The sequence below is a fragment of the Convolutriloba macropyga genome, chromosome 13, assembly GCF_964194025.1.
Source record: "Convolutriloba macropyga chromosome 13, txConMacr16.3, whole genome shotgun sequence".
Lineage (NCBI taxonomy): Eukaryota > Metazoa > Xenacoelomorpha > Acoela > Convolutidae > Convolutriloba > Convolutriloba macropyga.
In genome coordinates, this window is record NC_134480.1 from 15,391,808 (window position 1) to 15,417,839 (window position 26,032).

Sequence of the window (26,032 nt, forward strand, 5' to 3'; positions counted from 1 at the left end):
GCTGTTTACGGAATGTGTGTTTTTATGAGTGGTGCTGGACCAGATTTTCCTAAATTTCCCTATGATATTGTTCGAATTCATACTCTCATGATATACAGTGATATTGTTGAATACAATATTGTAGGTGATACAAAAACCGCGCTTTTGAGATGTATTCCGTTTATTTCTAAAATTAAGAAGGGAGACACAATATCTACTGGACAATATATGAATTATCAAAACTTCCCAAATCTACAAATTAAAAAAATTCTTAAAAATTCTTTCCACAGCATTAAACTTGAGCTCCGCGACTCATACGGTAAAAAAGTTCCCTTCAATTCAGTAGGTGTAACAAGAGCTGTATTGATGTTCAGAAGAGCTTCAGACAATCATTTTTAAAATTAAGTTTACAAAAAATGGTTGCAGACAGTGATTTATCGTATTTTCGTGGTTATTCAAGACAAAGGGGAAGAGGATTTGGAGCTTTAGCACAAACAATTGGGAGAACTGTAATTCCTTTTTTGAGACGATATGTTGTACCAGCAGCTAAAAGAGTTGGTGCTGACTTGATTGAATTAGCTGCGCCAGAAATCGGAAATGTATTAGCTGGAAGGAAAAAGTTCAAATCTGCAGCCACAGATGTTGGAAAGAAAACTTTACGTAAACAACTAGGAGGAGGAAAACCTAGAAAACGACGTATTATTCGAAAACGCTCGCCAAAAATCAGTCGACGTCATCGAACTAGGAGGGATATTTTTACCAAACTAAAATGAATACCAGATCAACAAATGACAGTGATTTCCGTTATGGACACTTTACAAATTCTTGCTCGGAGATTTTTGACAAAATTCCGGTTTTGGAACCAATTGAATCATCCCATATTCAAGAAGTTTATCCCAGCACTTCATTGGATGAAAGCAGCATTGAATTTGAATTTGAAACAGATAGAAGTATTTATCTCGATATGAGAGATTTTCATTTACAAATTAAAGTTGGATTACAAAAGGGAAGATTATTTGACGATTTCATGAAAAACGAGGAGCATGGAAAACCAGATATGGGTATGACTTTCACTGATGATGATTTGCAATATTTGACTCATGTCAACAACTTTATACACTCTCTTTTCTCCAACTGCGAAGTGTATTTAAACAATCAACAAGTGTACAACTCTAACGGACTCTATGGCCACAAAGCTCTGATATCCAATGAATTCAATGCTTCTACAATGAATAATGAAGGAACTTTGGCTTGTCATGGATACGAATTTGAGAAAGATCCTAGTGATTATGAAAAAAGTCCGTTCATAGATAGGGAAGAAGAGCTTTTGTTGAAAGATGGGGTTACCTTATATGGTAAACTTGCAATCGACTTATTTCAATGTGAAAAATTATTACTTCCAAATACAAAAATTAGACTCAAATTGATTCGAGCGAGACCATATTTTTACATGATTTCCTACAATCCACATGTTTCCCTTAGAGTTCTTGACTGTTCACTTTTTAAGAGACGTGTTGTCGTTAATGAGGTCTATCACCAGACAATCAAGTATCAACTAACACATCAACCAGCTTGCTATAATTTTATGGAGACAATTGCGCGAACATTTATTATTCCTTCTGGACAAAATCAATTTATTCAGGAAAATGTTTTCAATAATGCCCCCAATCAGACGAATTGCAATAGCAATGAACACTAATTCAGCATTCACCGGACATTTTCAAGAAAATCCTTTTCTTTATCGAAAGTTTGGACTGCGGGAGCTGAGAATTGTTCGAGGGGGGAGAGCTGTTGTCTCAATTGATACAACCAACAATTGTAGAGCTTATGTTACAACAATGAAGGCAATGAACTTCAACGAAGAAATTCCTGCGTTACCGAATGGTTTCTTCACAGATCATTATGTGCTTGTATTCGATCTCACATCACTCCAAGATGCTGGTGAAAATGTTCATTATCCTGAACTCAGTGGGGAAGTCTTCGTTTAGAAATGTTTTTTGAACGTCCGCTAACCAATGTTACCGAGTTAATTGTTCTCGGAGAACGAATCTCAACAGTTAAAATTGATCAGTTTGGAACAGTTGCTAAGAATGTCTGAAGAACTCTGCATTAATAAAGATTTTTTAATTTTCTTCTCAATTTTTTATGGTTTTTATATTATTGCCTTCTGCGTTGGAACATTTGTTGGATATGTACTTTCATCGCCCAGTTGCAACCCTTTTCACACTATAATACCAAGATAGGAAATGGATGAAAATTGGGGTAGACCTACTCCAAACTTATATGTATACCTTATTTGTGCAGTATTCCTGGGACTTTTAATCATCATAATTATCTTTCATCCCGATGTCACAGGTAATAGTGAAGACAGAGTAAGTAAATCTACAGGAGATCTGATACGTAAAATTCCCCAATCTAAAGATTGTTGCTTTATTGAAAAGAACGAATCATTTCAACTTGATTGTAATTTGAGAAATCCCTGTTCAAACGGAGCTTGCGAATTGAAACAGAAGATTATTTGTCATGGATAATCAATCTCTTCAACAAATTATTGAACGAATTCCTGAGCTAAAATTCAAATACATTGGATCGTTTCCAGCAGATTTCATTCCAAATTTACCCAAATTCAGCTTTGCAATCATTAACACTGCTTCGAGTAAAGAAGTCGGTGAACATTGGATATTGATTGCTCGACTCAACAGAAGTTACTATTATGCGGATTCTCTGGCTCGATCAGTAACACATTACAAATTTTTAGGTAAAAAGTACCAAAAAATAATACATCGACCACTTCAGAAGATGCAAAATTTGTGTGGATTCTACGCAATTTTTGCAGCATTTCAACTATTTAAGTTTTTCCAAACCAACTTGAACAATATTCATGATGTACATGTGTTAAATTTTATAAGTAACTATATGTAGCAGTGTTCATTTTGGTATTTAGTAAGCTGAAGTTAATAAAGTCGATAGTATATGTTTCTCGTAACTGTTTCTCGTGAGTTTTCTAAACTTTTTTTATCGAACTTTATTAACCACTCGGCTAAGTGTACCTTGATGTTCATTGAAATTTATACAATTTATTGTAAATAATTGAGTAATTTTGTATTTTGATGCTCATAATTTGTACTGTGTCTGTCATTTTATACTATTTTAATTCATTTTTTTCTTTTATTTAACATCTTTTTCAAATAATGTACAAAAAATAATGCATATATGCATGTAATTAGCAAGATGGCGCAGTGGGAGCGCGCTGGGCCGATAACCCAGAGGACGGTAGATCAAAACTACCTCTTGCTATCTTGACTTTTTCCAATTAATCAGCGCGCAAAAGACATTTGTTACACAATTGATTCAAACAATTAGGGGAACAATCTTTGCAATTGACCTAAAATTTGTAAACAAAAATTCAACATGTCACATAATTACCCCTCAGATAACTAGGGTAATTGAAAACCCCCACCAATTAATTTCACAATTTAATAACATAAAATTTGTAAACAAAATTCAACCTGTCACATAATTACCCCTCACATAATTACAGCAATTAATTACCCACGCCAATTCTCTTGTTCTCAAGTAAACACTTAATAACTACACAAACATTGATATTTTCCCCTCAAAATTTCAACCTATCAGGAGCGTCTCCGAACCTAACCCCCACATTTGCACCGACTATACTACTAGAAAATGTACATGCACAAATACATACACAAAACCTATACCCTATCTTAATACATGGCGGCACCTAATCAATACATGTCCGCGGCTATAACTAATCTCAATACATGTCGGCGGCTATTACTAATCTTAATACATGTCGGCGCATAATCTTAATACATGTCGGCGGCTATAACTAATCTTAATACATGGCGGCTATACCCAATTCTAATACATGGACCCTACTCTTAATACATGCAACCTATACCTAATCTTTATACATTAAGACCGCTATACCTAATCTTAATACATGCTAATTCATTCCCTATCTTAATAAGTTAGGGAGGACCCAAATCCCGAAAAATACGCTATACCCTATCTTAATACATGGGGGACCTCACCCCCCCCCCCGGGGAGTGTAGCTCACTATATTACTACTATCAATGCTGGTAGGGAAATAGGCCGACAAAGCGTTTGGCCAGGCGACAACCCGAAAATGATTAGGATAGTCGACAAGCTTTCTGATTGCTCAACGTTGAATTGAGTAAGGAATAAAAATTACATTTATCGGCAATTGAGTATCAGTAGTTTTCAACGACAATAGTTGCCTTCAAGTATGAGCACCTAAGGCTAAGGATTTTGGCATTTAATTGAATTTGCTGACGTTTCTACGAGGAAGCAGGCTCTCTTCTACTGTGTCAAAAAATTGCCAGTCTTGGACAGTTTTCTTTTTTCGATCGATAATTTTTGATAGCTGTCCAAAAATGTGGGTTTGATGTTTAAAGCTTGTTACCGCAGCCCAATGTCCGTTTTTTGCATTTGTTAGTCGTTTTTTAGTCGTTTTCAGGCTTATGGGTCGGTCAAATGCTTTTTACATTGCAATACTGATATTTTCAAATATACATAAATCTTACAAATACCAGAAAATTTAGCTTTCAATCTTCTGGCAAAAAAACCGCGTCAAATTTTTGGGCAATTTTTCTTTTAATCACACTTGACTCCTTCTGATTTGATATTGCTTTGGTGTGTATTAAAGGACTTGTAGTACTATTTTCGACGCTTTTCAGAACGGTTTTTTTCAAAAATTTTATACATATTTTGCTCAGTAGTGGGGGCTATTGTAGGGCGTCAATTATTTTAAATTTGGTTCTCGAATGGATTCATCAATAACGTCGGTTGGCAGTCTTTATTGCAGTCTCTTTTTGATTTCAAAACTACAATTTGTCAATTGTGGGATCTTGATCCGGATTTTTACCATCTATAAACTGAAATTCCATTTTTAATATGCATCAATTAGGTCAATAACTACACCTCTTTTTTGAACGCAATTGTTTTTCCCTGCCTAAAATTCATTTACATAATTTGGTGCTTCTAAATGGCATCTGCGTTTGCAGCATTCTTCAATAAATCAGATATTATTTGTCGGCTAAATTATTTTGGTGTCGCCAAACTTCCTGTCGATCAACACGGCGTCCACTATATTCAGAAGGCCATTGACTAAATAGCGGTTGACATTACAGCCTTGTTTCAGCAGTAAACACTTTACCTAATAGCATAACTGTAAAGTAATCAAATAAAGATTTAGCTGACAATAATGAGAAAATTTTTCAGTGAATAAAAAATAACCATTTCAAAATGCGCAGATTAATTGTTGAAACTATTTAATTGAAAAAATATGGAACATCCGGAAGGCAAGATTTTTTCCGTAATTTTTTTTTACTTAACTCATCGTAGAGAGAAGACTACAGTTCTCAGAGTAGTTTTATTTCATACAAAGTACTATTTTTCAACTATTTGAAAAAGGAAACATAATAAAGTTATAAAAGAAAAATTGATACAAAAACTCGATAAGGAAATTAGGATTTATGGGCCCAGTAGATCTTTTTCTAAAACTTTTTAAAGTTCTATCTTCCTCAAAAGTGCATATACGTTTTTGTCAATTTATAATACAAAACTTTTGGGTTCAGAAGGATAATCTTCAGCAAATTTGCTATTTGATGTCAAATAGAAGTTCTGTTGAGAAACCTCAGAAGTATGATGGAACATTGTGTTTTTCGCACAGACTCGCGCAAGCCGTTTTTTGATCTCGTAATTGGTTGTGTCGTAATCTGACATTAATTTCTACAAATCCATGGGGCATAACTCAGTCGATTGCAGTTAAAAATTATAAATAACCACGCATGGTTGACTATGGTAACACTTCCTGGTAAACAAAGAGAGAAATACGTAAATCAGGAATAATTTTTGGCTTTTGCACATTGAGTATTTTCGCAAAACATAAAGGATGGAGTTGCTCTGGTTTTTTCCTTGAGTAATGATGATAGAGTTTTCGTTTACTATCACATACGTTGTTTGTGCATCTCTTAATAATAACTGACATGGTACTCTGTAAAATACTGGAAAAGGCCTCAATAAACATCCTCAAAAAACCCCGAGAAGCAGCCAAAAGTATAGATCAGACTTTATTCTCTTTCTGAGACCCAGCAGTGGAAAAGACCAAGTTAACTTTCCAGAGCTGGTCTGAGTTTATATTACTGCAACCAGTTAAAACTTGCTGAAACAAATTTTGCTTGCCTTCTTACGCGCTTTTTTTAAAAAAAAAATGCGGTTAAGCATTTTTTCTATTTTCATTTTCCTCTGATATCTTACCTTAAAGCTTGTCTATCAGTAATGATGTTAGTATTCCAAATTGTGTAAAGTCCGAAAAGACATCGATGACGTGTGTTTGACTTTAGTTTCTCGGCAAACAATTATTAAGAGACATTCAAGAAACAAATCAACAAGAAAAAATTAGTGAACAAACAGATCTTTCCTTTTATTTGCACAAATCAAAACGAAAAAAAAATCCGATGAATAAACGAACAAAAGACTGCACAATGCTTTTCTTCCCCAGTCTAGTGAAAGATAAGTACGGGGTAAGGGGCGCATTAATATCTACGTCATTAGTTTGTTGAACAATTTTTTTAAATAAAAAATGGAACAGTTGGCAGAAAATAAAATATCAACAAAACGCTCAAAAATGCAGCACAGAACAATTCATAACAGTTTATTATATGAATCTCTATCTTAGGCTCGCAAAGAGAAACAAATGGGGTTTCTGGACTCACTGCAGAGAAGAACAGACATCGGCTTCAGAACAATTTACTGCAACGAGAACAAAATCAGGCCAAAAACTGTGCCAAAAGCGGACCACACTCAAGTTACAGATGCAGGTTTGTTAAACCAATTCTTTATTCCACCGCATAATTTTGTATTCTTCCCATTGCGAATACGCTCCCCTTGATACTGGGGCTACTCCGATCAATGCCATTAAATGTTATAATGCATTGTTTTCCAAAAAATATTTGCTTTGTTTTTGAGTTCTTGAGTATAAATGTTAGTTCCAAACGAAGAAACATAAACCAACTAACGCCGGAAAAATTGCTCTCAAATGACAGGCGGGGGTAAATTTTTCTTTATAGGTGCAAAAAGATCACGCGCAGGTAGGGTTCGACCCCCCGACCTACTGATTGCAATTCCTTCACTTCGACATAGGCATTACCCACTCGGCTATCAAGCCCTTGTCATGTCAACATTCGGTTTTGTTGGACAACAAACTTTATTTTTTTTGTTTTTTTTTGAAACATGTAAATTACTCAGACTATAACCCTAAGGTTAGATATCTACATGCTCTAAAATGTTAAATAAATTAATCAGCATTGTTATTAATATAGTAATCTTCAAATTGTGGCTGTTCGTTTTTATAGGTAAAAATAGGATTTGAAGGCTCCTATTTGTCTATTAACGGGTACTTTCCTGTGTTGATCGAGCAAAAACTCGGTTAAAACATTTTTAAAGCAAGTTTTACTGTTAAAAGTTCTTATTGAAGAGGGCAATTTGTTCCATTTTTGAACGCTTTTCAAGATTAAAGATTTGTTATTCCACTTCGTTTTCGTTTTCTTTTTTAAAATAATTTGATTTGTTCTGTTGTTCTGTCTGGCGTTATGGCGACTAGTAAACATTTTAAAATTTTCGGATGTTTCCCATTGTTTTATATCTGTTCGTAGCTTCATTAGGCTAAGTTTTGAGATAAACAATTCGGCTGATAGGATACGATCCTTAATGAGAAGATCAATGGAGTGTTCAAATTTTTGACGAAAATAACAAACTTTTATTCCCCCAGTTAATTTGCCTGTTTATGCGGTTTATGTTTTTCACTGTAAGAGTTTGGAGGAATACTCCACTGAAAGAAAGATGAGAGAGTACAACTGACTTGAAAACATCAATTCTTATTTTCAAAGGTATTTGATTTCTTACAAGATACAAAGAACGAATTGCATTAGCCATTTTGCTTAAAACTGAATTCAGGTGATTTTCAAAGGTTAAGTTTGAATCAATTTGTACTCCCAGATAACGACATGCATGAGCTGGTTTGATAACTTCGCCTTTAAAAGAAATTTCTGGATCCGAATTAGTATGATCTGTAAAGAATAACATCTCTGTTTTATCGGCATTTAATGTGAGTTGATTCTCTGTCAGGTATTTGTCTGTTTGTTCTAATATTTTTTCAATTTTTTGGGGAATATTTTCATTACGTTCGAATTTGCATATAATACTAGTGTCATCAGCAAATTGAACAACATCATTTTCACCTTCCAGCTTTTCAGAAAAATCGTTGACATATAACAGAAAAATAAGAGGTCCTAACACAGTTCCTTGTGGAACACCATGATTAATAGTTAATTTATCTGATAAGTCAATACCCAGTTTTACGCATTGTGTTCGATTTTCGAGAAAAGATTTGAGAAGTAAAATTGTTGATTGAGAGAGGTTGAAATTTTCAGCTTTCTTGAGAAAGATTTCATGTGAAATTGAATTGAAAGTTTTTGCAAGATCTAAGAACACAGCACCTGTGTCGTTATCTTGCATATTTCCTATTATTTTTTCAATAAAGTAAAGAGCAGCATCAGTAGACGACTTTCGAGATTGGAAACCGAATTGTTTTTTGTTCAAGAGCGCAAATTTTTCAAGATATTCTAATAACTGATTAAGTAAAAGCCTTTCAAAAACTTTTGCAAAAGTTGGTGTTACAGAAATTGGACGATAATTCGTTAAAACAGAAACATCTCCTTTTTTGAAAATTGGTGTGATGTGTGCATCCTTAAGAATTGTTGGAAAAACTTTCTCTTGAATACAATCGTTAAATATAATCTGAAGATGTGTCCCAATAGCATATTTTCCGGATTTCAATGCCCAAGCATTGATGTATCCCGGCCCTGGTGCTTTGTTGTTGTCTAGATTGTCTAGATTTCGGAGTGAGAGCGATTGAAATCACTCAAAAATCAAAATGAAGTGCTTGAAAAGTCTAAGGCAAAAACGGTCAAGCGAAAACTTTGCATAAAAAAAGACACACAAGTTTGCAATAATTGCCTCTCATTCGAGAGACTTTTAAATTTTTCAATTCAACAGCAATTACGAAAACTTAGAATTTCGCGTAGTTTTGATGGTCATCAGTTAAGTTCTCATAAAAAGAAACAGTCCCAATTATCTTTTTTTTTCGGGGGACTGGCCGTTTTCTCGGTTGCACGTCTTGGTTCTAAGCCGACTATCCAGACTTTCGAATGGTTTCTGATCAGACCGTACAGATTCTGGAAAGGGCTGTTCAGCCTATCCAGATTATATCCCGAAACTATCCAATCCAGACTCTAGACCACAATATAATCAGCGACCACTATGAGCCTGACTCTGAGCAGACTTTCCACCGCGCTGATCAGGCCATACGGGCTCTGAAAAGGGCTCTGTTCAGACTTTCTAGATCATCCCACAGAACTTTCCAGGCTCTAGTCCACATGATCAGACTGTAAAAATCTTCTAGTAACAAAATTAATCTACTGTTGTTTAGGCCATGCATGAAGAACTTTTTTTCTGACGAAAACTTTTTTCGAAATTAACCCAAAAGAACTCAGAACGTCGTTTTGGTGCTCTCTAGAATGATCATAATTTGTTAAATATTTGAAAAAATTGTTCATTATAGTGTCTATTTGGTCAATCAGAAAAAATATTATTATTACACACTAAAGCTTTCTTATCTGACATAAATCTAGCTAGTACACAGACGTTTTAGCCTGAAACTTCCATTATACAATACACTTTCTTTCTTGTAACGAGATTTATTTTCTGTTCAGAGCAGCGACCAATAAATGGGAGTATCACCAACCGCTCAAGTTTCCCTTCTCCCAATGCGAGTAGACGGCACCAAGTTCCTCCCATAGCACAACCACTTCCCTCAAATGTGAAGAAATCTTCAGGCGTACAACTACCAGCTTACACTCTCAATGGTTCCCACGATTACCATTCCCATTAGAGGATGAACAAGTCGCTCGAATAGAGCATGGAAGAATAAGGAAACTGTTTACCTTTCACATCGTGAACAAAAAAAAACTTTTCATTATGTGCTCTATTCCCAGCTCCGCTTATCTTATCAGATTGCAATGTACAAGCACGCTTGCAAAAAAAAACATTCTTATCTTATTGCTAAAAAAGACGTTTGAATGTCATCAAGAAGGGATTCAATTTGCAGAGGGTTGTTAAAAATATTCAGAGTTTTGAATACAGTTCTAGGGCCATTGATCTTTCTTCTCTATAAAAAAGGGGTCTTTCCCATTATAGCCCCCAGCTTAGTGGGCATGTAACCTATAGCCCCCCCCCAATCATAGTAATTATACCATAATGGGGGGGGCTATAATGGGAAAGACCCAAAAAAAGAATTCTCAAAAAATATGAGGTGACTTTGATGTGGTTAAATGCGGGTGGCCGATCCATGGCATATAAAAGACACACAAGTTTACAATAATTGCTATGAACTGCGTTCAAGAGCAATTAAAAAGAAAAGGTTTTAAAAAACAGATATCTACTTGAATGAAAACTAACTAATATTGAATATCATATTTTTGTATTGGAAACCATAACGGCCAAGCCATCAATTTTGGGGGACAAATCGAAAGCTACAGATCTAGGAATACAAATAGATAAAAACTTGACACTCAAAAATCATCTTAATATTATTTTGAGCAAAATGGCAATCGCAGTTTGCTGATGCTTTCTTTCTGGGGACAAAATACATTTTCAAATGAAATTACCAGCTTTAAAGTTATTTGTATTTTTGCATTATCTTTCAGCGGAATCTTTTTAGGATAGAAAACAAAACAAAAAATCCACAGAAATAAACCTCCCTTGACTGAAAAAGAGCAGCGCAATAGAGGACTTAGTAGCTCGTGGAACTTGACATGAAATCATCAGCACGGAACAAATTCTCCCGACCCATTCAAATAATAAATGGGGTTCTAATTCCGTGGGGTTTATTTCGTTTCTATAAATAGTTGATTTTTTCATGGGGTTTGTTTGTAGACCCCAAACTCTGGATCACAGCCTATATCTAATATTAAAGTATCAACTTAAATTTTTATCAGAAATTAGCCCCAAAATACTCAGGACTAAACTTTATTTGTGCACAACTGTCCTTCAATCAATTGTCCTCTTTTAAACTATTCAGTAGAAAAACTTGTTCAAAAAACAATAAGCAGGAGAAACATTGAAACACATTTCAAACGATGCCTAACAAAACTCAAACTATTTAATTGAACAGAATCAAATAAAACTTGTGATTTGTAAAAAATACGCGAAAGGAAAAACGCAGTGTGTTACACTTTTACAAAAATAAGATATTTTAAAAAGAAAAACACAACCATTAAGATTCTTACGCTATGTTCTGAACAAAAAACAAACGGTTAATGGAGTTGAGTTCCAACTATTAGAAACAGTATCACATAATTTTTGCTTTTTATGACGTAATAGATTACTAAGTATTAATTCACAAAAATTCAAATGCAAATTAAAACCAATAATAGCCCCAGTTATCGCTATGCAGTCATTAACCGTTATTGTTGAAGTTTAAAACGCTATCTTGGAGAAAGAGAATGGAACAACGACAGAAAAGAAACAAAACCACTAGAGTCTGAAAATGCAGTTTCAAACAACACGCTGGGGGTCAGATTCGGTCTAGCATAAACTTTGGGAGTTCTTTGGGATTATAGAGGCGAATAAATTGGTGAACGAGTTGTCCAAGCGTACCAAAAAGTAAAATCCCCTGTATTCAAAAAACGCTGTTCCTTCAGCGGCTTTGGAGATGTCATCGGGTTTAGAATTAACGCCATAGGGCTTGATCAGTATATCCATTTTAAAGGCGAAAAATCAAATCACTCAAGTGAGCGGAAGAATATTCTAGAGCAAGTTATCAGAACTGTGTAAAAAATTGTACAAACACACGCACACGAAAAGAATTGCTCTTAACTTTGCATGACATTGACTAAAAGCGCCAATGGTCTTCATAAACCCAATCCTCATAAAGCGGTGGTCAGCTGTTTACGTGACTGTCCGAGGAAAAATCAGGTGAAAAAAGTATTGAGCACAATTTGCCTTCATTCATGACAGAAATGACCTAATTCCACATAACCTTTTTCTATAAGCAAACTTTCTAAATTCAAAAATTTCAATAAAAGCAATAAAAGCATAAGTGGTTCCCAAACTACTAAGTTTAGCAAACATACTTACAACTATGGTGGCGTGATAGCCGAGAGGTAAGGTGTGTGGGTCAAACGCCACGGATTGAGAGTTCAATTCCTTGCTTCCGAAAAGATGTCTGTGTGAGGATGAGCTCTTACTTAACCATAGATTGAAATTGACAATAGCCTGATCAATTTTGGCTGCAATGATAGTATCACGTGAAAGTTTCAGACGCAAAAAAAAGTGGCTATGGTCACCAAAAAGAGCAATGCTGCTCATATAAATATTAGTCCGAAATGTGGGTAATAATAAGAAAGAGGACAACTGAGAGCAGGCTACTGTAGGGCTGTCGCTGTTCCGCTGCGATTACGCAAGAACCACAGTTTCTATTAAAATTAAATATAGAAGCGCAATAGACTGGTGAGCCGTAGAATACAGATTGATACCAATCATGTTCCGATTATTCGCGATTCAAATCAAACACACTCAAAAAGCTTAAATCCCTTTCTTCTTGTTCCGATAACAGAAGCGGCAGTTTTCATTTCAGTCGCGCTGCCTTATTATTAAGATCTTCCATTAAGGAAAAGTTCTTTATTGACAGTGGAAGACTTCAAATAAATTGTACATGACCTTAATGCTAGCAAAATTAAGAGTGGTTTGAATCATTTTTAATCAAAAATTGATTACGTAAGGCGTCTTAAAATTCAATTCCGCTGAGTGTAACAATTTCCAGGCACAAGAGAATTTGAAAAGGTGCACCAAATTTTCTGTTTTTAGTTTCCTGTGTGAAAAAAAAAATGCAACGAAAAGAGCGAGAGAAGACAAATATAAAAACCTAAGAGTATTGCAATATAGCATTGCTTAGCTTCCAGCTGAGCAGCTATGAAAATAACTTTAAAAAATATTATCAACTTTGGCATTTTTCTTAACACCAAATTACATTGAATTGTTCGTTCAGTCATGACACCGTGCTAAGTGAGAGCTCAAGTAACATAGCTTTAAAGAGAGCTTAAGTGTAGAAAGATTTTTTAAATGATCTCTCCACGAAGAAGTTTTCGATCTTTGTCGCTGCAAAATTGAATGTTTTGCAGAGCTGGTTGCTCGATTTCTGTCAAATATTTTTTTTATCTTCACGGGAAAAAGGTCTTTCTATAGACCAGAAAAACTGACAGGCCACACGAGCGACATCTGGTCGCAAAAAACAGCGTAGCTCAAGTTCAATTAGCAGCGCATAGTAGCTCGGTCTTCGCTTTTTATGATTCGAAGAGGGGTGTTGGTTTTCTTGAAGTTTTTTTAGCAGATGTACTATTCGTTCAGAAGGCGTTGTGACCTAAAAGCCAAAGTTATTAAAACTGCCGTGTGCAATTATTTTTCTGAGTGACTGAAGTTTTTTTATCATGCACTAAGTTCAATGAATGACTTTTTGCAGTCTCTTTGACAGAAAGCCGCATATAAACAAAATTTTAGGCGGTTTTGTTCATTAGGCCAAGTTTTTTATAATTTGGTTTTTGTATATTTTTAAAGGATGCTGTTTTGAAATGTAATCTCGAGAAAATGATATTACAGTATTTTTGAGAGAAGCATGCGTCTAAAATTCAAATTGGGCACAGTGTTATTTTTTATTTCGTTATTTTCGGCTTTTTCATTAATTTTTTTCATTTTCGGATCGGAAAAGGGACTTTTAGTTCAAAAATTAATGAAAAAAACATCTTTTTGATAACTTATGCTTCCATTTCTTCTTTATAACGTGAGTTGTTTTAGTTTTATAAAAATCTACATATGTTGAACCTAAGCTAATAAGATTTTAGCAATTTCTGTCAATTCTTCTGTTTTTGTTTGTATTTTGGTTTTGATTAAAGACAGCAGTCTTTTTGAGAACCATAAAGGATTTGAATTTAACTTTATTGATAGTTATATAATGGCGTTGACTCTTTGAAATTCATTTTAAAATATCTAGAGGTGCTATTTTAAAAAATTTGTGACATTTTTTTGCAAAACTATTCCATTTTCACATCTTCGAATTCTTCGTTTAAGTCAAATTTAAATATTATTAATCTATGCAGGAGGAAGACCGAAAATTTTCCCCAAGTAGCAAAAGTCATATAATGAAATGTATTTTTTTTTTCAATTTTGTTCTGTTTGATTTTTAACTTTCAAAAAGCAAGTAGTTTTTTTTGTTTATGTTTCATTCAATGTGTCCGTATTCTCAAAACTTTAGCTTGTATGATTCTATCGTTCTCCTAACGCCCATTGTTTTATTGGATCTACTTTGTGCAGTTGTTAAAAAATAAAGTTATATTGCCTATTACTTTGGAGATTAATTTTTGTCATTTCTTTGGTTTGCAAATGGTGCCATTTAATTAAATTCAGCACTGAGAGCTCGCCGGAATTCATTTTCCAAAAAAATTGGCTGATTAATACTTCTTGCTAAGCTCTGTGGTCTCGGTTTTGTTTTACCGTTAAATTTTTTTGGAATACAATTCGTTTATTTTTTCCGTTGCAATTTCTGCCGTTGTATATTTTGCCAATGCAACTTTTTGCCGTTGAACATAATTTTGCTGTTTGCAATTTTTCGCCTTGAAACAATATGCTGTTTCTTTTTTCTTTTCAGTGATTAGCTAACTTTTGCAACAGTAACAATTCTTTTTGTGTATCATATCTTCACCAAGACAGAACTAGATATCATCTTTGTCAAAATTGCATTGATTCCAAATCGATACATGTAGTGGTTTTCTGAATCCCGAATTTAAGTCTTTTCTTTTGAAAAATCCAGTTTCTAAGAAATTGTAAGAATTTTATCTGCCCAGTGATTTCAGATTTCACGATGCTTTTGGGTACGAGAATTGAGTGCGGAGTTACAGGCATCAAAAATTATTTAATGACAATTTTTAACCACGTCAGTTTTTCGAGCCTCGCAGTTATCCTAATATTATCGGTCACTTTTAACGTTAACAAATGTTTCTGGAAATTTGAAGTTTCGAGGTATTTCTCGTTGGGGAGGTAAAGAGTTAATGTTTGAGACAAAAGGTAATGCAGCTACATGTACGGTTTTTGTGTGAAGCTCTGATGCTTCGAGTCGCTTCCGGAATTCTGCAAGCTATGTGAGCGAGCAAAGAAACAGGAAGTTCACGTGGTGAATGAAATTTGAAATATTTATTCCAATCATCAAATTTGAAGAGCAAAGAGAAGAGAGTTGTTTCTTTGTAAACATCTTCTTCTGAAGGAGAGCAAAAACCAAAGGAGTGAAAACATTTCTGCTAAGCGAGTGATTTCGTTCAGGTGCTTCTTTTCACAGCTGTTTTTGTTTAGTTTAAGGTTTTTTATGTTGTCCAACAGGTTATTGTAGATAAAACTAATAGCATTCTGCTTGTTATGATACCTTTTAAGAGGTTTTTCTAAATTACGGGAATTTAACGCGAATTGGAAGGTTTTTAACTATTTCGCGGATTGTTAGCCTATTTTTGCAATTGTTGGCCCCTTTGTATCATATTTCGAAATAATTTGAAACTAATTTAAGCATCATGCTTGTGGGCTCTGTTTACTGCACGGATAAGTTTCTTTTGCCACAAATGTTTCTCTTTCTGATAAATTAATGTTTCTCTTTCAGGTAAATTTGACAATCAAATTCAGAAATTTTAAACTTTTTGCAATTTTCATTTTCTCTCATTTTCTTCAAAAACGGAGATGTTTGAGCTCATTTCCGCTTGGCTGATCTTTTGTTCTTAGAATACTAGTTTTCATTGCATGAAACGTTTCTTGTTTGTATATGTTGTACTTCTACTGTATGAAAAACTTAATTTTCCTAATTTTTCATGTAAATTTATTTTGGCAAAATATTCATTAGTTGATTGACATCAGATTGTTGTTTTCTCTGCATTGCTGCATTCTGCAAAGAGATTTTAATTGTTGTAAAAGCAGACTCTTTCGGGTGATATAACTTCGAGTCGTTTCCGGAATTCTCCCGGCTATATTTTGAGTTTCCTTTCCTTTCCGTCAAGTTCAAAGCACTTACCACTTGGAACGAACTCCAATGGTTTACCAATACCCTGTAACCAGCTTTTGCAACCAACTTTTTCAGATAGATATTCCATAACGAGACACTCCCCTACTTTTAAATAATATTGAGCTTACTTGTGCAATTTGGCGACAAAGGACAGACATATTATAAATATCAAATCGAATAATTATTCTTTTGGTGCCATTTCCGACTGCAAGGCACTCTTTGCATGTTTTAAAACACGTTTTGTGGAGTTCCAAAAAGTCCACTTTATTGTGGGATCGCTGGCTTTAAATGTCGAAAAAATTTGTTTTACAAATTAAATTTAAGGGTCAACACAAGACAGCATTACAATACAATTGTAAATTGCCACGATTAGATAATACAATTTTGCAATCAAATTGCAGTCCCATTTCATAAAATCCGAGAATAAAATTAAAAGAACAGAGTGAAATCAAGATTTTGAAAGATTGTACGAAAACAAAGAGCTTGGCAAAGACAAAGGTAAAGACAGTCTAATGAAACAGAAAATCTACAAAGTTTAGTTTGAGGAATTAAACACAAACTCTTCAACTACTAAATAATCAGTTTTGATTGGCTGGTTTTCGTCCTCTGCAACACAGCCGGCAGTACCAGTCCCCTCTGAAACAACAACCATTATTTATCGACCAGTCGTTTCAAGTTCCCAATTATGCCCTAAACTTCTGAATAAAAACAACGAATTAAGATGTTGCAAAGACAATCCACTGAACTGTTATAAGGTCAGAAATTTGCTGATTATCATAACTGCATGAATTTTCCAAAAAGCCAAAAGCCTATTCGGCAGAAAACTCTCACAATTCTGAGATCGAATCTTTTCTAACCATAACCCCCCCCCCCCCCCCCTCAATGGGCATATAACTTTTGATACTCCCCAAGCACACGTATTATTTTTGAATAGTATCGTGCTATTAGCTATTACTATATAACACATAAGTGGGGGTCATAAAAAACAATGGGTGCAGGGGGAATAATCCCAGAAAACAAACGACTGATTCCCTAAGTTCAACTGCAGTAAAAAAGCAGCAAACAATTTAGTGTAATTTCTCATTTGATTTGTTGCGTGCAAAATTCTCAGATGAAAATTAGCTTTACGTCAAAACAAACAAAAATTCTCGAACTAACAAAGACACTGATAAATTAAAGATCAAAAACCTATAATGTTTCCTATATAACCAAATCTAGAACCAAAAACAGAAAAAACGGATCTATTCTGTCCCCCCAGTGTTTTTTACGCCCCCCAGTAACAAACTTTATGTTGTTATATAGCACGTTACTATGTAAAAAAATAGCACGTGCGGCTGGGGGCGTAAAAAATATAAGCAAACAAAGCTTGGGGGGGGAGACAGAATAGATCCGAAAACGTACTCTGGTTTTGGAATGAGAGGCGGAATAAGGCAAGCACAGTGAAACACCCTTGGACACTTTGCACACTCCAGGTCTATGTTTCCATTGAAACAAAGGAAACAGCGCTGATCTCTCATCCACCATTTCTTGTCCACCAAAACACCCTCACTTGACACAGGAATGCTTCCCTTCACTCTGTTAGCACTACTTCCATGGATTGAATCACCATTGCCGCTTGTCACCTCGCTTGGCTTCCCAGTAGTCCGTGCTGCAGATTGATATGATGACAATGATGCTAAATTTTGTTTAATTCCATCCGTTGCATCAATACCCAAATCATGCGCGAAACCAAACCCGGTGCAATTAATGGGTAAATTATTCGATACTTTCATTTTGTCAGAATCGTCTTGAGAAGCCGCTCGTCCACTGCAAAATTGCAAATTGGAAACACTTTGTGGGGAAAAACCATCTTTTTTGATTGTTAGAATCTCAGCTTTATTAAGACCATCGCCAATTTGTAACTCATTAACGTTTTTCGACGTTTCTTCATTTTGCATTCCTTCATTCTCGTGATTATCCAGCGTTATAACATCGATTTCGTTTCTCAGATTTTTTCTTCGACTAAACCAATCGGTTTTTTCTGTTGAGGTGTCGTTGCTAATTTTAACAGATTTCAACACAATTAAATCATCGGTATCTTCTTTTGCGATCTCAGATTCACATTTCAAGTAATGACTGTGGATCGGAGTTCGTTTTAAACCCCTATCAGGATCTTCTGTATCTTGAGTACTATTTTCTTGGTCTAATTTCAGCTGCAATTGGTCGCCTAGCTGCTCCTCGGGCATCTCTAGCTCGTCGACGTTCTCATCTGTAACTGAATTGGTGGAAAATTCGATAACAGCAACTGTATTGATTTCGTGCGTCGACTCATCATCATCTCCTAATTGTATTGAATTTAGTGCAGACTTAGATTCAAGCATTGCTTCATCTTCGGCGATCTCAACAACCGAATCAGCAAGTTTTGTATTGTCTGATCGTTCGACACGAGAACCACTTTCATTTTGGTCAAAACCTGACGCCACATTGCTGCTGTTGGCTATTTCTAATGAATCTTGATCTCTACTGGCTACAATTGATGGCTCAGAATTGTTTGTGGCTACATTTAATAGATCAGAACTGCTATTGTCTACATTTGATGTATCTTGATAGCCATTGGTTACTGTTGATGGATCTTGATTGTTATTAGCTACATTTGAAGGATCTTGAATGCTATTGGCTACATTTGAAGGATCTTGATCGCTATTGGCTACATCTGAAGAATCTAGATTGCTATTGGCTACATTTGCTGGATCTCGATTGCCATTGGCTACATTTAACGGTTCCTGATTGCTTTCCACTACATTTGATGGCGATCGATCTGATAATGATGATGATGACGACGACATAATTGAAACCGAAGACGAACAAGAACTTGAAACTTCGTCCGAACAATTATCGACCTGTTCACAGTTTGAATTTGAAATTTCGTTTACTTTGCTATCTATAAACTTAACGAAGGCATCGTTGTCTTTTGCACCGCCCTTATCAGAACTGCCTTTCATATCTATATCCGAAACCAAGCTGGGCGTTTCCTCATCCGATATGGCCACGAATTCGATGTTCTTTCTGCGTTTTGTTTTTGATTTAGAAACAGAATCGTTTTTCTCATCTGATGAATTTGACACATTAGCAGTGGGGTTCAGTGCTTGGTCCTTTTCGTTTTTGTGTGGAATCGGCGTCGTAGAAGTGTTTGACTGCTTCCGTTTGCCTAGAGGACTCTCCATAAGAGTGAACCTAAAAGCATTCAGGCTGCGTTCCTTATACTTTATTAGCGTTTAACATCACGTGACAAGAAGTAAATTTTTAGGTGGAATTTCTATGGGGCAGCTTGGAACTTCAAGTGGAATCACTCCACCTGAAATTACTATCAAAATCAATGATCCTCCTTGTTTAACTTTTTTTGCTATTTGTGTTTGTAAATGATACCTGTCAGCTACGCTCGAATGATAGTTTCACCAAAATAAACCATAGCATTAAATTAATGTTGTTGCTTGAATTCTCAGCTATTGCTGAAGGGATTTTCTCCCGAGTTAAATCCTAAGACATTATCCCTTTATTTCTGCATGTTGGACAACCATTCCAGAGATCATTCCTGAACTTTATTGAATTATTCAACAGTTAGTGCGCGCTTTAAAGGCGTATTCAGTTTAACAAGAAAATCACTTCTGAACAATTTGAAGATGCATTTAGCTGTTTAATTTCACTGACTTCGAAAAAAGCTTCAATTCGAAAAACTTCTCAAGAATTAGAGGAGCTTTAGGATGCTACCACTTCTGCATCTCTTGAAAAAGGCAACGTTAGCCCAAAATCAGATTTCCGGACACTATAACAGCGAAAAGGGCTGTTGAGACCCGCTAGTCTAACACCAAAGAAAAAACAGCCATACAAAAAAATGATATTCAAATTTCAATAACTAAGGTCTTCCAAGTAGAAAAGCTTAAAATTAAATTGCTTCCGTTACTAATTTCAACTAATTTCAATGAAAATTTACATTCTCAATTTAGATTGAGAAAGTGACTGCATTATTCATATTATTGAGTGAGGAGTCATGAGTTCCTGAACATTTTTAACACGATTAACCTAAATACACATACAGAATGCAATGACAGATGACAAATCGGAGTCAAATTCCGCTGCAGAGAATAGAAGTCACAAAAAATTGATCTAACTTAGCTTGTGACCAAACGGTCTAACAAAAAAGAGGAAAACAAACAAAACAGCAGGACGAGTCCTGGAAAAACTTCAAAAGATTGTTCACTGGCCAAACGAAAACCAGACACGAAAAGTTGAGGAACAACCGCGAAAAGCATTTTAAAAACAATACAATAATAAAAAAGATTAAATACACGCTAAGTTGCCGCACGTGAAAAAAAGACAACTATTAGGAAAAAAATTGTCCAAAAATTAGAGTGACGAAGTTTCACGCCGAAATACCGCGCACTTTCGGTTTTGGCCTATTAAAAGTACCAATCAAATTTTACTTCAAATGAGGGAACAGAGACAAAAAACAGCGCCTAAAAAGAAAAGTTCCTAATTGCAAAAAACGCAATGAGACCCATTATTTTCTCGGTATCGCTTCACGGAAAATAAAAAATTTTGGTTTTTAATAATACCAAGGCTATTATGAATTGTAGTTGCTATTCCCATGAACTTCAGAGTTTGGAACCAGAAACAAAACATGGGCAAAGTGCATTAATCGAGCAGATGCTTTTGCCAATTGAGCGTCCTGTAACACCTTAAAATAACAATGAATTCAAGTTCACATAAATTGAAGCAGACAACTTTTTCTCAATGGAAAAAAATTGAAAAAACATCATCTGCATATAATTAATAATATTTACAAAAAATTCAAAAAACTTGAGCAAAATTTGTTTCAGATAAAGAACCAATCCTGGCCCCATCGTTTGATTTCTTTTCATTTATTGTTTTTTTAAGATTATCTTGACACATCAAATAATCACCGCAGATAAAAGTTAACTTATGCGCGTCGAATTATGTGTCAATTATATTAACAAAGTGTCGAATTATACAAAACTCATTAAACCATGTAATCTCACAAAATTGAAAACTTTGAAAATTACGCAAAAATAGCTAGTTAAAAAGTCCTCTCCACTTTAGAAAGCCGTGAAAGAAAAAGCTTCCAGCCATTTTCTCACACTGCTTTGAAATTGAAGTAGACACCTTTCACAATACGAAACCAGTAGCTTCTTTTCATCACTTCTTTTTTGGCTAAATCAAAATCATCACTTAACTTTATCTAAAATCATCAAATGAGTGAACCGATATGGTGGAAAAAAAGAGCGCCTTAAAAAAATAAATTGAAGTATTTCTATAGAAAAAAACCTAATGAGACTAATGTTAGCTCCCTGATTCTTCACGGCCATTCGAGAAAGAATCGACTATCTACCCTTAGTTCCTGACTCAAATAAAGGAGTTTGGAACCAAACAAAACCACAACGAAGGATATTAAACGATCTGATGCGAGTTCCCACCCAATACATCTAAAACTAACAAGAAAAGCTCATATAAATGGAAGCTTCAGCAAAAGTTTATCAATGAAAAACACTTATTGCACATTCAGTTGCTTGATAAAATCATCTTGAGATCGGCAAATGATCGTTAACATTTACAAATCTAAGCAATTAAATTTTTCACACTCAAAGCACAACCCTGGTCTCACCTTTTGATTCCAAATTATTTTAAACGGTGTTCAGGATTAGCCGGCACAGAGTCCATATTTCAATGAGTTATCTCGAGCCATCATAGATCGCTTCCAGAATAAGGACACGAAATATCAAAAATTGGACCAATTATCACGAAATATCAAAAATTGTATTTAACTATTTGCTAAAATCGACTTGATCATCAGTGGAGTGTCAAAACCGGATATTTGGAACTCATCCAAGGTATTGAATTATAAAAACTGCATTTTACAAACTCAACTAGAAAAACGGTTACCAGTCAATGAGAACACATGCACACTCAGCGACATATTAAGAATGGGATAAAATAATCTTTCGGCATCAATTTACTGATAAAAAGCAATTTTCTGATGATTTAAAACAGACTCCAATCTCCAGTTTTCGACGACAAAGATCTCAGCTAGTGAAATACCTAACCATTTAACGCAAACATTTTAGATAAAAGAATTTTAGATAAACAATGAATAAAAAATTGTCTACGGAATTTTCTCCATTCAATTGAAGCTATCAATAGATTCCTTATTCCAGAAAAAAAACGAAAAAAAACAGCACACAAAATACACTAAGCACTTTGAACAGATCTAAGTTGTAGGATTAAGTCAAAAGAAATTTGTTCCAAGAACAAGTAAAAAAAATCAAATTTGCATTTTCTCTAAAAACAACACACGTCAAAGATTTAAATCCATTGAAATTAATCTAAACTTAAGTACATTCAGTCAGTACTTAAGTTCAGTCATAACTCGACTTATAAAAAGAGTTGCTCAAAGCGCAATATTTCAAAACTTGAAGACCACATAGTTTTTTTTAAAACCTCACGTTGTGAAAGCTAAACTTATTCCGTGAAAGGAAACCCTTAAAATGAGAATATCAATTATTAGTTAATATTAGGTCGAAAAAAGAAAACAATTTTTGGATAAGTTACCTTCTGGGCGCTGTTATATTCCGTTTTGGTCTCTCTTTGGCAATGATAGACAGCACCTTTCCTGCGCTCGTTTTTCTATTCGACTTTTCACTACTCAAATCCGCTCGACTTTCTGATCCATCCGTTTTCGTTTTATTTTCACACAAGTTTTCTGATTTTGATTTTACAACAGGGGTTTTAAGGCAATTGTTATCATCAATTTTGTCGCAACCTGAGATTTTGTTTTCGACACTTTCTTCGTCTTGTGGAGAGATAAAATCATCCTTTAATCCTTCTGTTTTCCCATTTTTTCTATCTTTTGTCACTTGATACCACTTAAGCTTCTGCCTGTACGGAGAGAAAATTTTGCGCCGCTTACGTTTTCTTTTCGCTCCAGTTGACCAAGCAACACTTCCGTCCGAACATTCTATAACTTCGGTATCCGTCTCAACACACAGTTCCGAGCATGAAATCCTTTTCAAAGGTCGCAGAGTCATTGAGTCAATGGACTGTCGTCGATTTATAGAACTCCTGATGGTTGCCAAAGACTTGCTGTCTTCCTCAGGACTTCCTCCAAGGTCACTTTTTTTCGATTCGCTATCATCACTTGAGCTAGATTCCGTAGTAGTACTTACAGTTGATCTTAAGTAATCGTCCTTATTGATCTTGACCACTAAACGCGCATTGCTCTCAGTGAAATTGACGGAGTGCCGATTGTCCAAAGATTCGTCATTTTCAGTCCCATTATGTTCAATAACTTCAGTCGTATTCGCTTTGCTAGACGAAAAACTATCAGCAATGATTTCGCAGTTTTGGTCATCAGAAACATTAGAAACGTCACTTTTAGTCAGTGATAATCGGTCCGAAGATTCCGAATCAGCATTGCTACACGTTTCAGTCAACTTTTTGGATGCATTTTGAAACCCTAAATCTGTTCTAGTTTTGGGACTTGGAGCCGAGATACGTTCCTGGCAGCCTGAGATGTTTATTTGCCCAACACATTTTTCTAGCAGTTTCGTTACAAGGTAGAACTCCAATTCCGTGTCTGAATCCACCGAGTTATCTAAGATATGTTTGTCGATTCTGAGGTTGATACAATACTGGGCTGATGACTTATAAGAAGCTAGCATGTTTTACACAATTACGTAACAATAAACAAACACCCACAATTACGTAACAACTTTATCACGCGAAGCGCATTCTTCTAAGCACAAAGACTTCACCGCACACTTAATAACACAAAGCACCTGAAACAAACTTAGCTGTAGAACTCATGGATGATAAATAACAAAACACCAATTTCCATGGTATTGAACTGTTAACTTAAAAACAAACCCTGTTTTTCATCCAGCAGGAAATTACACCCTTTAATATCATACAGAAAAACCTTCATTGCTTGAAAGTTTAGGGAAATAGTGTAGCCGGAAGCATTATTTTCTAGTGCCATCGACTGAAAGACGGATGCGTACCTCAATTTACCTCAAAACAAGCTAACAATGAATTGTGGCAAAAGCTGATTTAATTGTTTTTGAGAATTAAATTTCAACGCAAAACAACAAAGCGAAAGAACAATGCAGATAATTAGGAATTGAGATTGATTCAAATACGATCTTCCAAAATCAACTTCTTTCGAAGTTCTTTTGAAAATGGCAATGACCAGACGGCCAATATACATTAAATGTCATTAAATACCACTTGAATTACTATTAATGTTGCACAGATCTTTGGTACTCTCACATTTAGCGCACCTCTTTTCAAAATCTTAACACTTCATCAATACAGGATAAACCGACAGATAAATTTGGTAATCAAAGTACATTACACGAAAAAAAAAAATGCAAGGTCAAGAAATCTTTTGATAAAATCGGACATTTTAACAGCAGATGATTTGCGATTCACTCAAATGAGCGTTTCGAAGATAAGATATTTTACATGAACTGCATTTCGTGCAGATAACTTTTTTCTGGGTGAGCAATGCCTTGATGAGAAAACTTGCAGAACAGAACAACTTAATAATTTAAAAGCATCAAAAGTTCTCTGAAACAGAAAAACCACACAGAATGGAATACACTATGGTACCAAAAAGCTACGTACAGCATGATTTATGCTTCTAAAGCATGATTCGTGCTTCATAAGCATGATCTGCGCTAAGGCGTGAAAAAAGGTGCGAAATTTAGAAGTTTTAAGAGAAATTTCATTTTCACTTTCTCCACTTAAACAAAAAAGATGGTTTTGTTCTTTTCTTAAACAAAAAAGATGGTTTTGTCCGTTTTGTTCTTTCACCGTTTGAAAAGTTGTTACGCTACGAAATGTCGGATTTTCATGGTCTAAATTACAAAAGCAACTTAATTTGAAATCAAGATCCAGTTCACAGTATGCATACAAACGTTACTTGAAAAATAACAGTTTCGAGGCCCAAAAATCGAGCGGAAGACCCCCAAAATTGTCAAAAAATCAGAGAAAAACTTAGTTATCAATGTTATTTTTACTGATGAAAGAGGGTGCGCATCTCCAGCGATGGAATTGTCAGAGTTATTCGAAGAAATGGAGCGATATTTCTTTGAAAAAATGAGTTCGGACAAACGATCACTTATGTTTTGGGGCGCAATACAATCAAATGGACGGAAATTGCTTGGAAACAAGCTAATAATCGCCATCAGTTATTAGAAACAATTTTTCAATAATTATTTGAAAAAACTTAATGTTTTTCTTGGACATTATTTTTCAACAAGAGAGCGCTCCTGTGCATCAATCAAAGATTATCGGCAAATTTTTCCAAAAAAAAAACGAGTGGAAGGTACTCGAATGGCCAGCATACAGTCCAGATCTGAATCCTATCGAAAATTTGTGGGCGATTTTGAAGCAACGATTACGAAAACAGACAGTTTTTTGGGAAAATTTAGAAAAGGCGTATGAAATTTGGAATGAAAGTGACGCAGATGTCGTAAAAAACCTGTATCAAAACTAAACAAACCGTCTACTAGACGTTTAAAAAGCTAAAGGTGTAATGACGCGTTGTTAGAGAACAAAATTTTACTCAAAAAGGTTATATTATTTGATGTTTGTATTGCTTTTCAAAAATCTTTAGGTGTACATAGCTTTTTGTTACCATAGTGTACCTCCTAAATACCAAAAATCTCAGACAAAAAGGATGTTAAAACAGCATCTGCTCCCGCAATTTAAAGTTGTATCACTCGAAAGAAACATTTATGTTTAGCAGAACCTTTAAATTTGATTTCAAATATTGTACAGGAGAAATAGAATGTATAA

The 26,032-nt window shown here is 35.0% G+C and overlaps 2 protein-coding genes and 1 non-coding gene across 3 annotated transcripts in view; 2 read left to right on the forward strand and 1 right to left on the reverse strand.

Annotated features, from left to right (window-relative positions):
• The window catches only part of LOC142351923 (paired box protein Pax-3-like), a 30,288-nt gene extending 20,057 nt beyond the window's left edge, over positions 1-10,231 (forward strand). Inside the window, exons 2-3 of the mRNA XM_075404179.1 lie at positions 6,707-6,848; positions 9,801-10,231. Of these exons, the coding sequence (XP_075260294.1) occupies positions 6,707-6,848; positions 9,801-9,979 (321 nt within the window). The 3' untranslated portion in view covers positions 9,980-10,231. The remainder of the gene's footprint in view (positions 1-6,706; positions 6,849-9,800) is intronic.
• On the forward strand, positions 3,205-3,276 carry Trnai-gau (transfer RNA isoleucine (anticodon GAU)). Its single transcript has one exon. It is a non-coding gene; the product is annotated as a tRNA-Ile (tRNA).
• A 6,291-nt stretch (positions 10,232-16,522) lies between the features above and the next one.
• LOC142352252 (uncharacterized) lies at positions 16,523-24,372 on the reverse strand. Its single transcript, XM_075404728.1, has 4 exons — positions 24,232-24,372; positions 22,784-24,009; positions 17,582-19,393; positions 16,523-16,816 (listed from the first exon to the last, which is right to left on the reverse strand). Exons 2-4 carry the CDS (start codon positions 23,890-23,892, stop codon positions 16,759-16,761), a joined length of 2,979 nt encoding a protein of 992 aa, XP_075260843.1. The 5' UTR covers positions 23,893-24,009; positions 24,232-24,372; the 3' UTR covers positions 16,523-16,758.
• Positions 24,373-26,032: the final 1,660 nt, after the last annotated feature.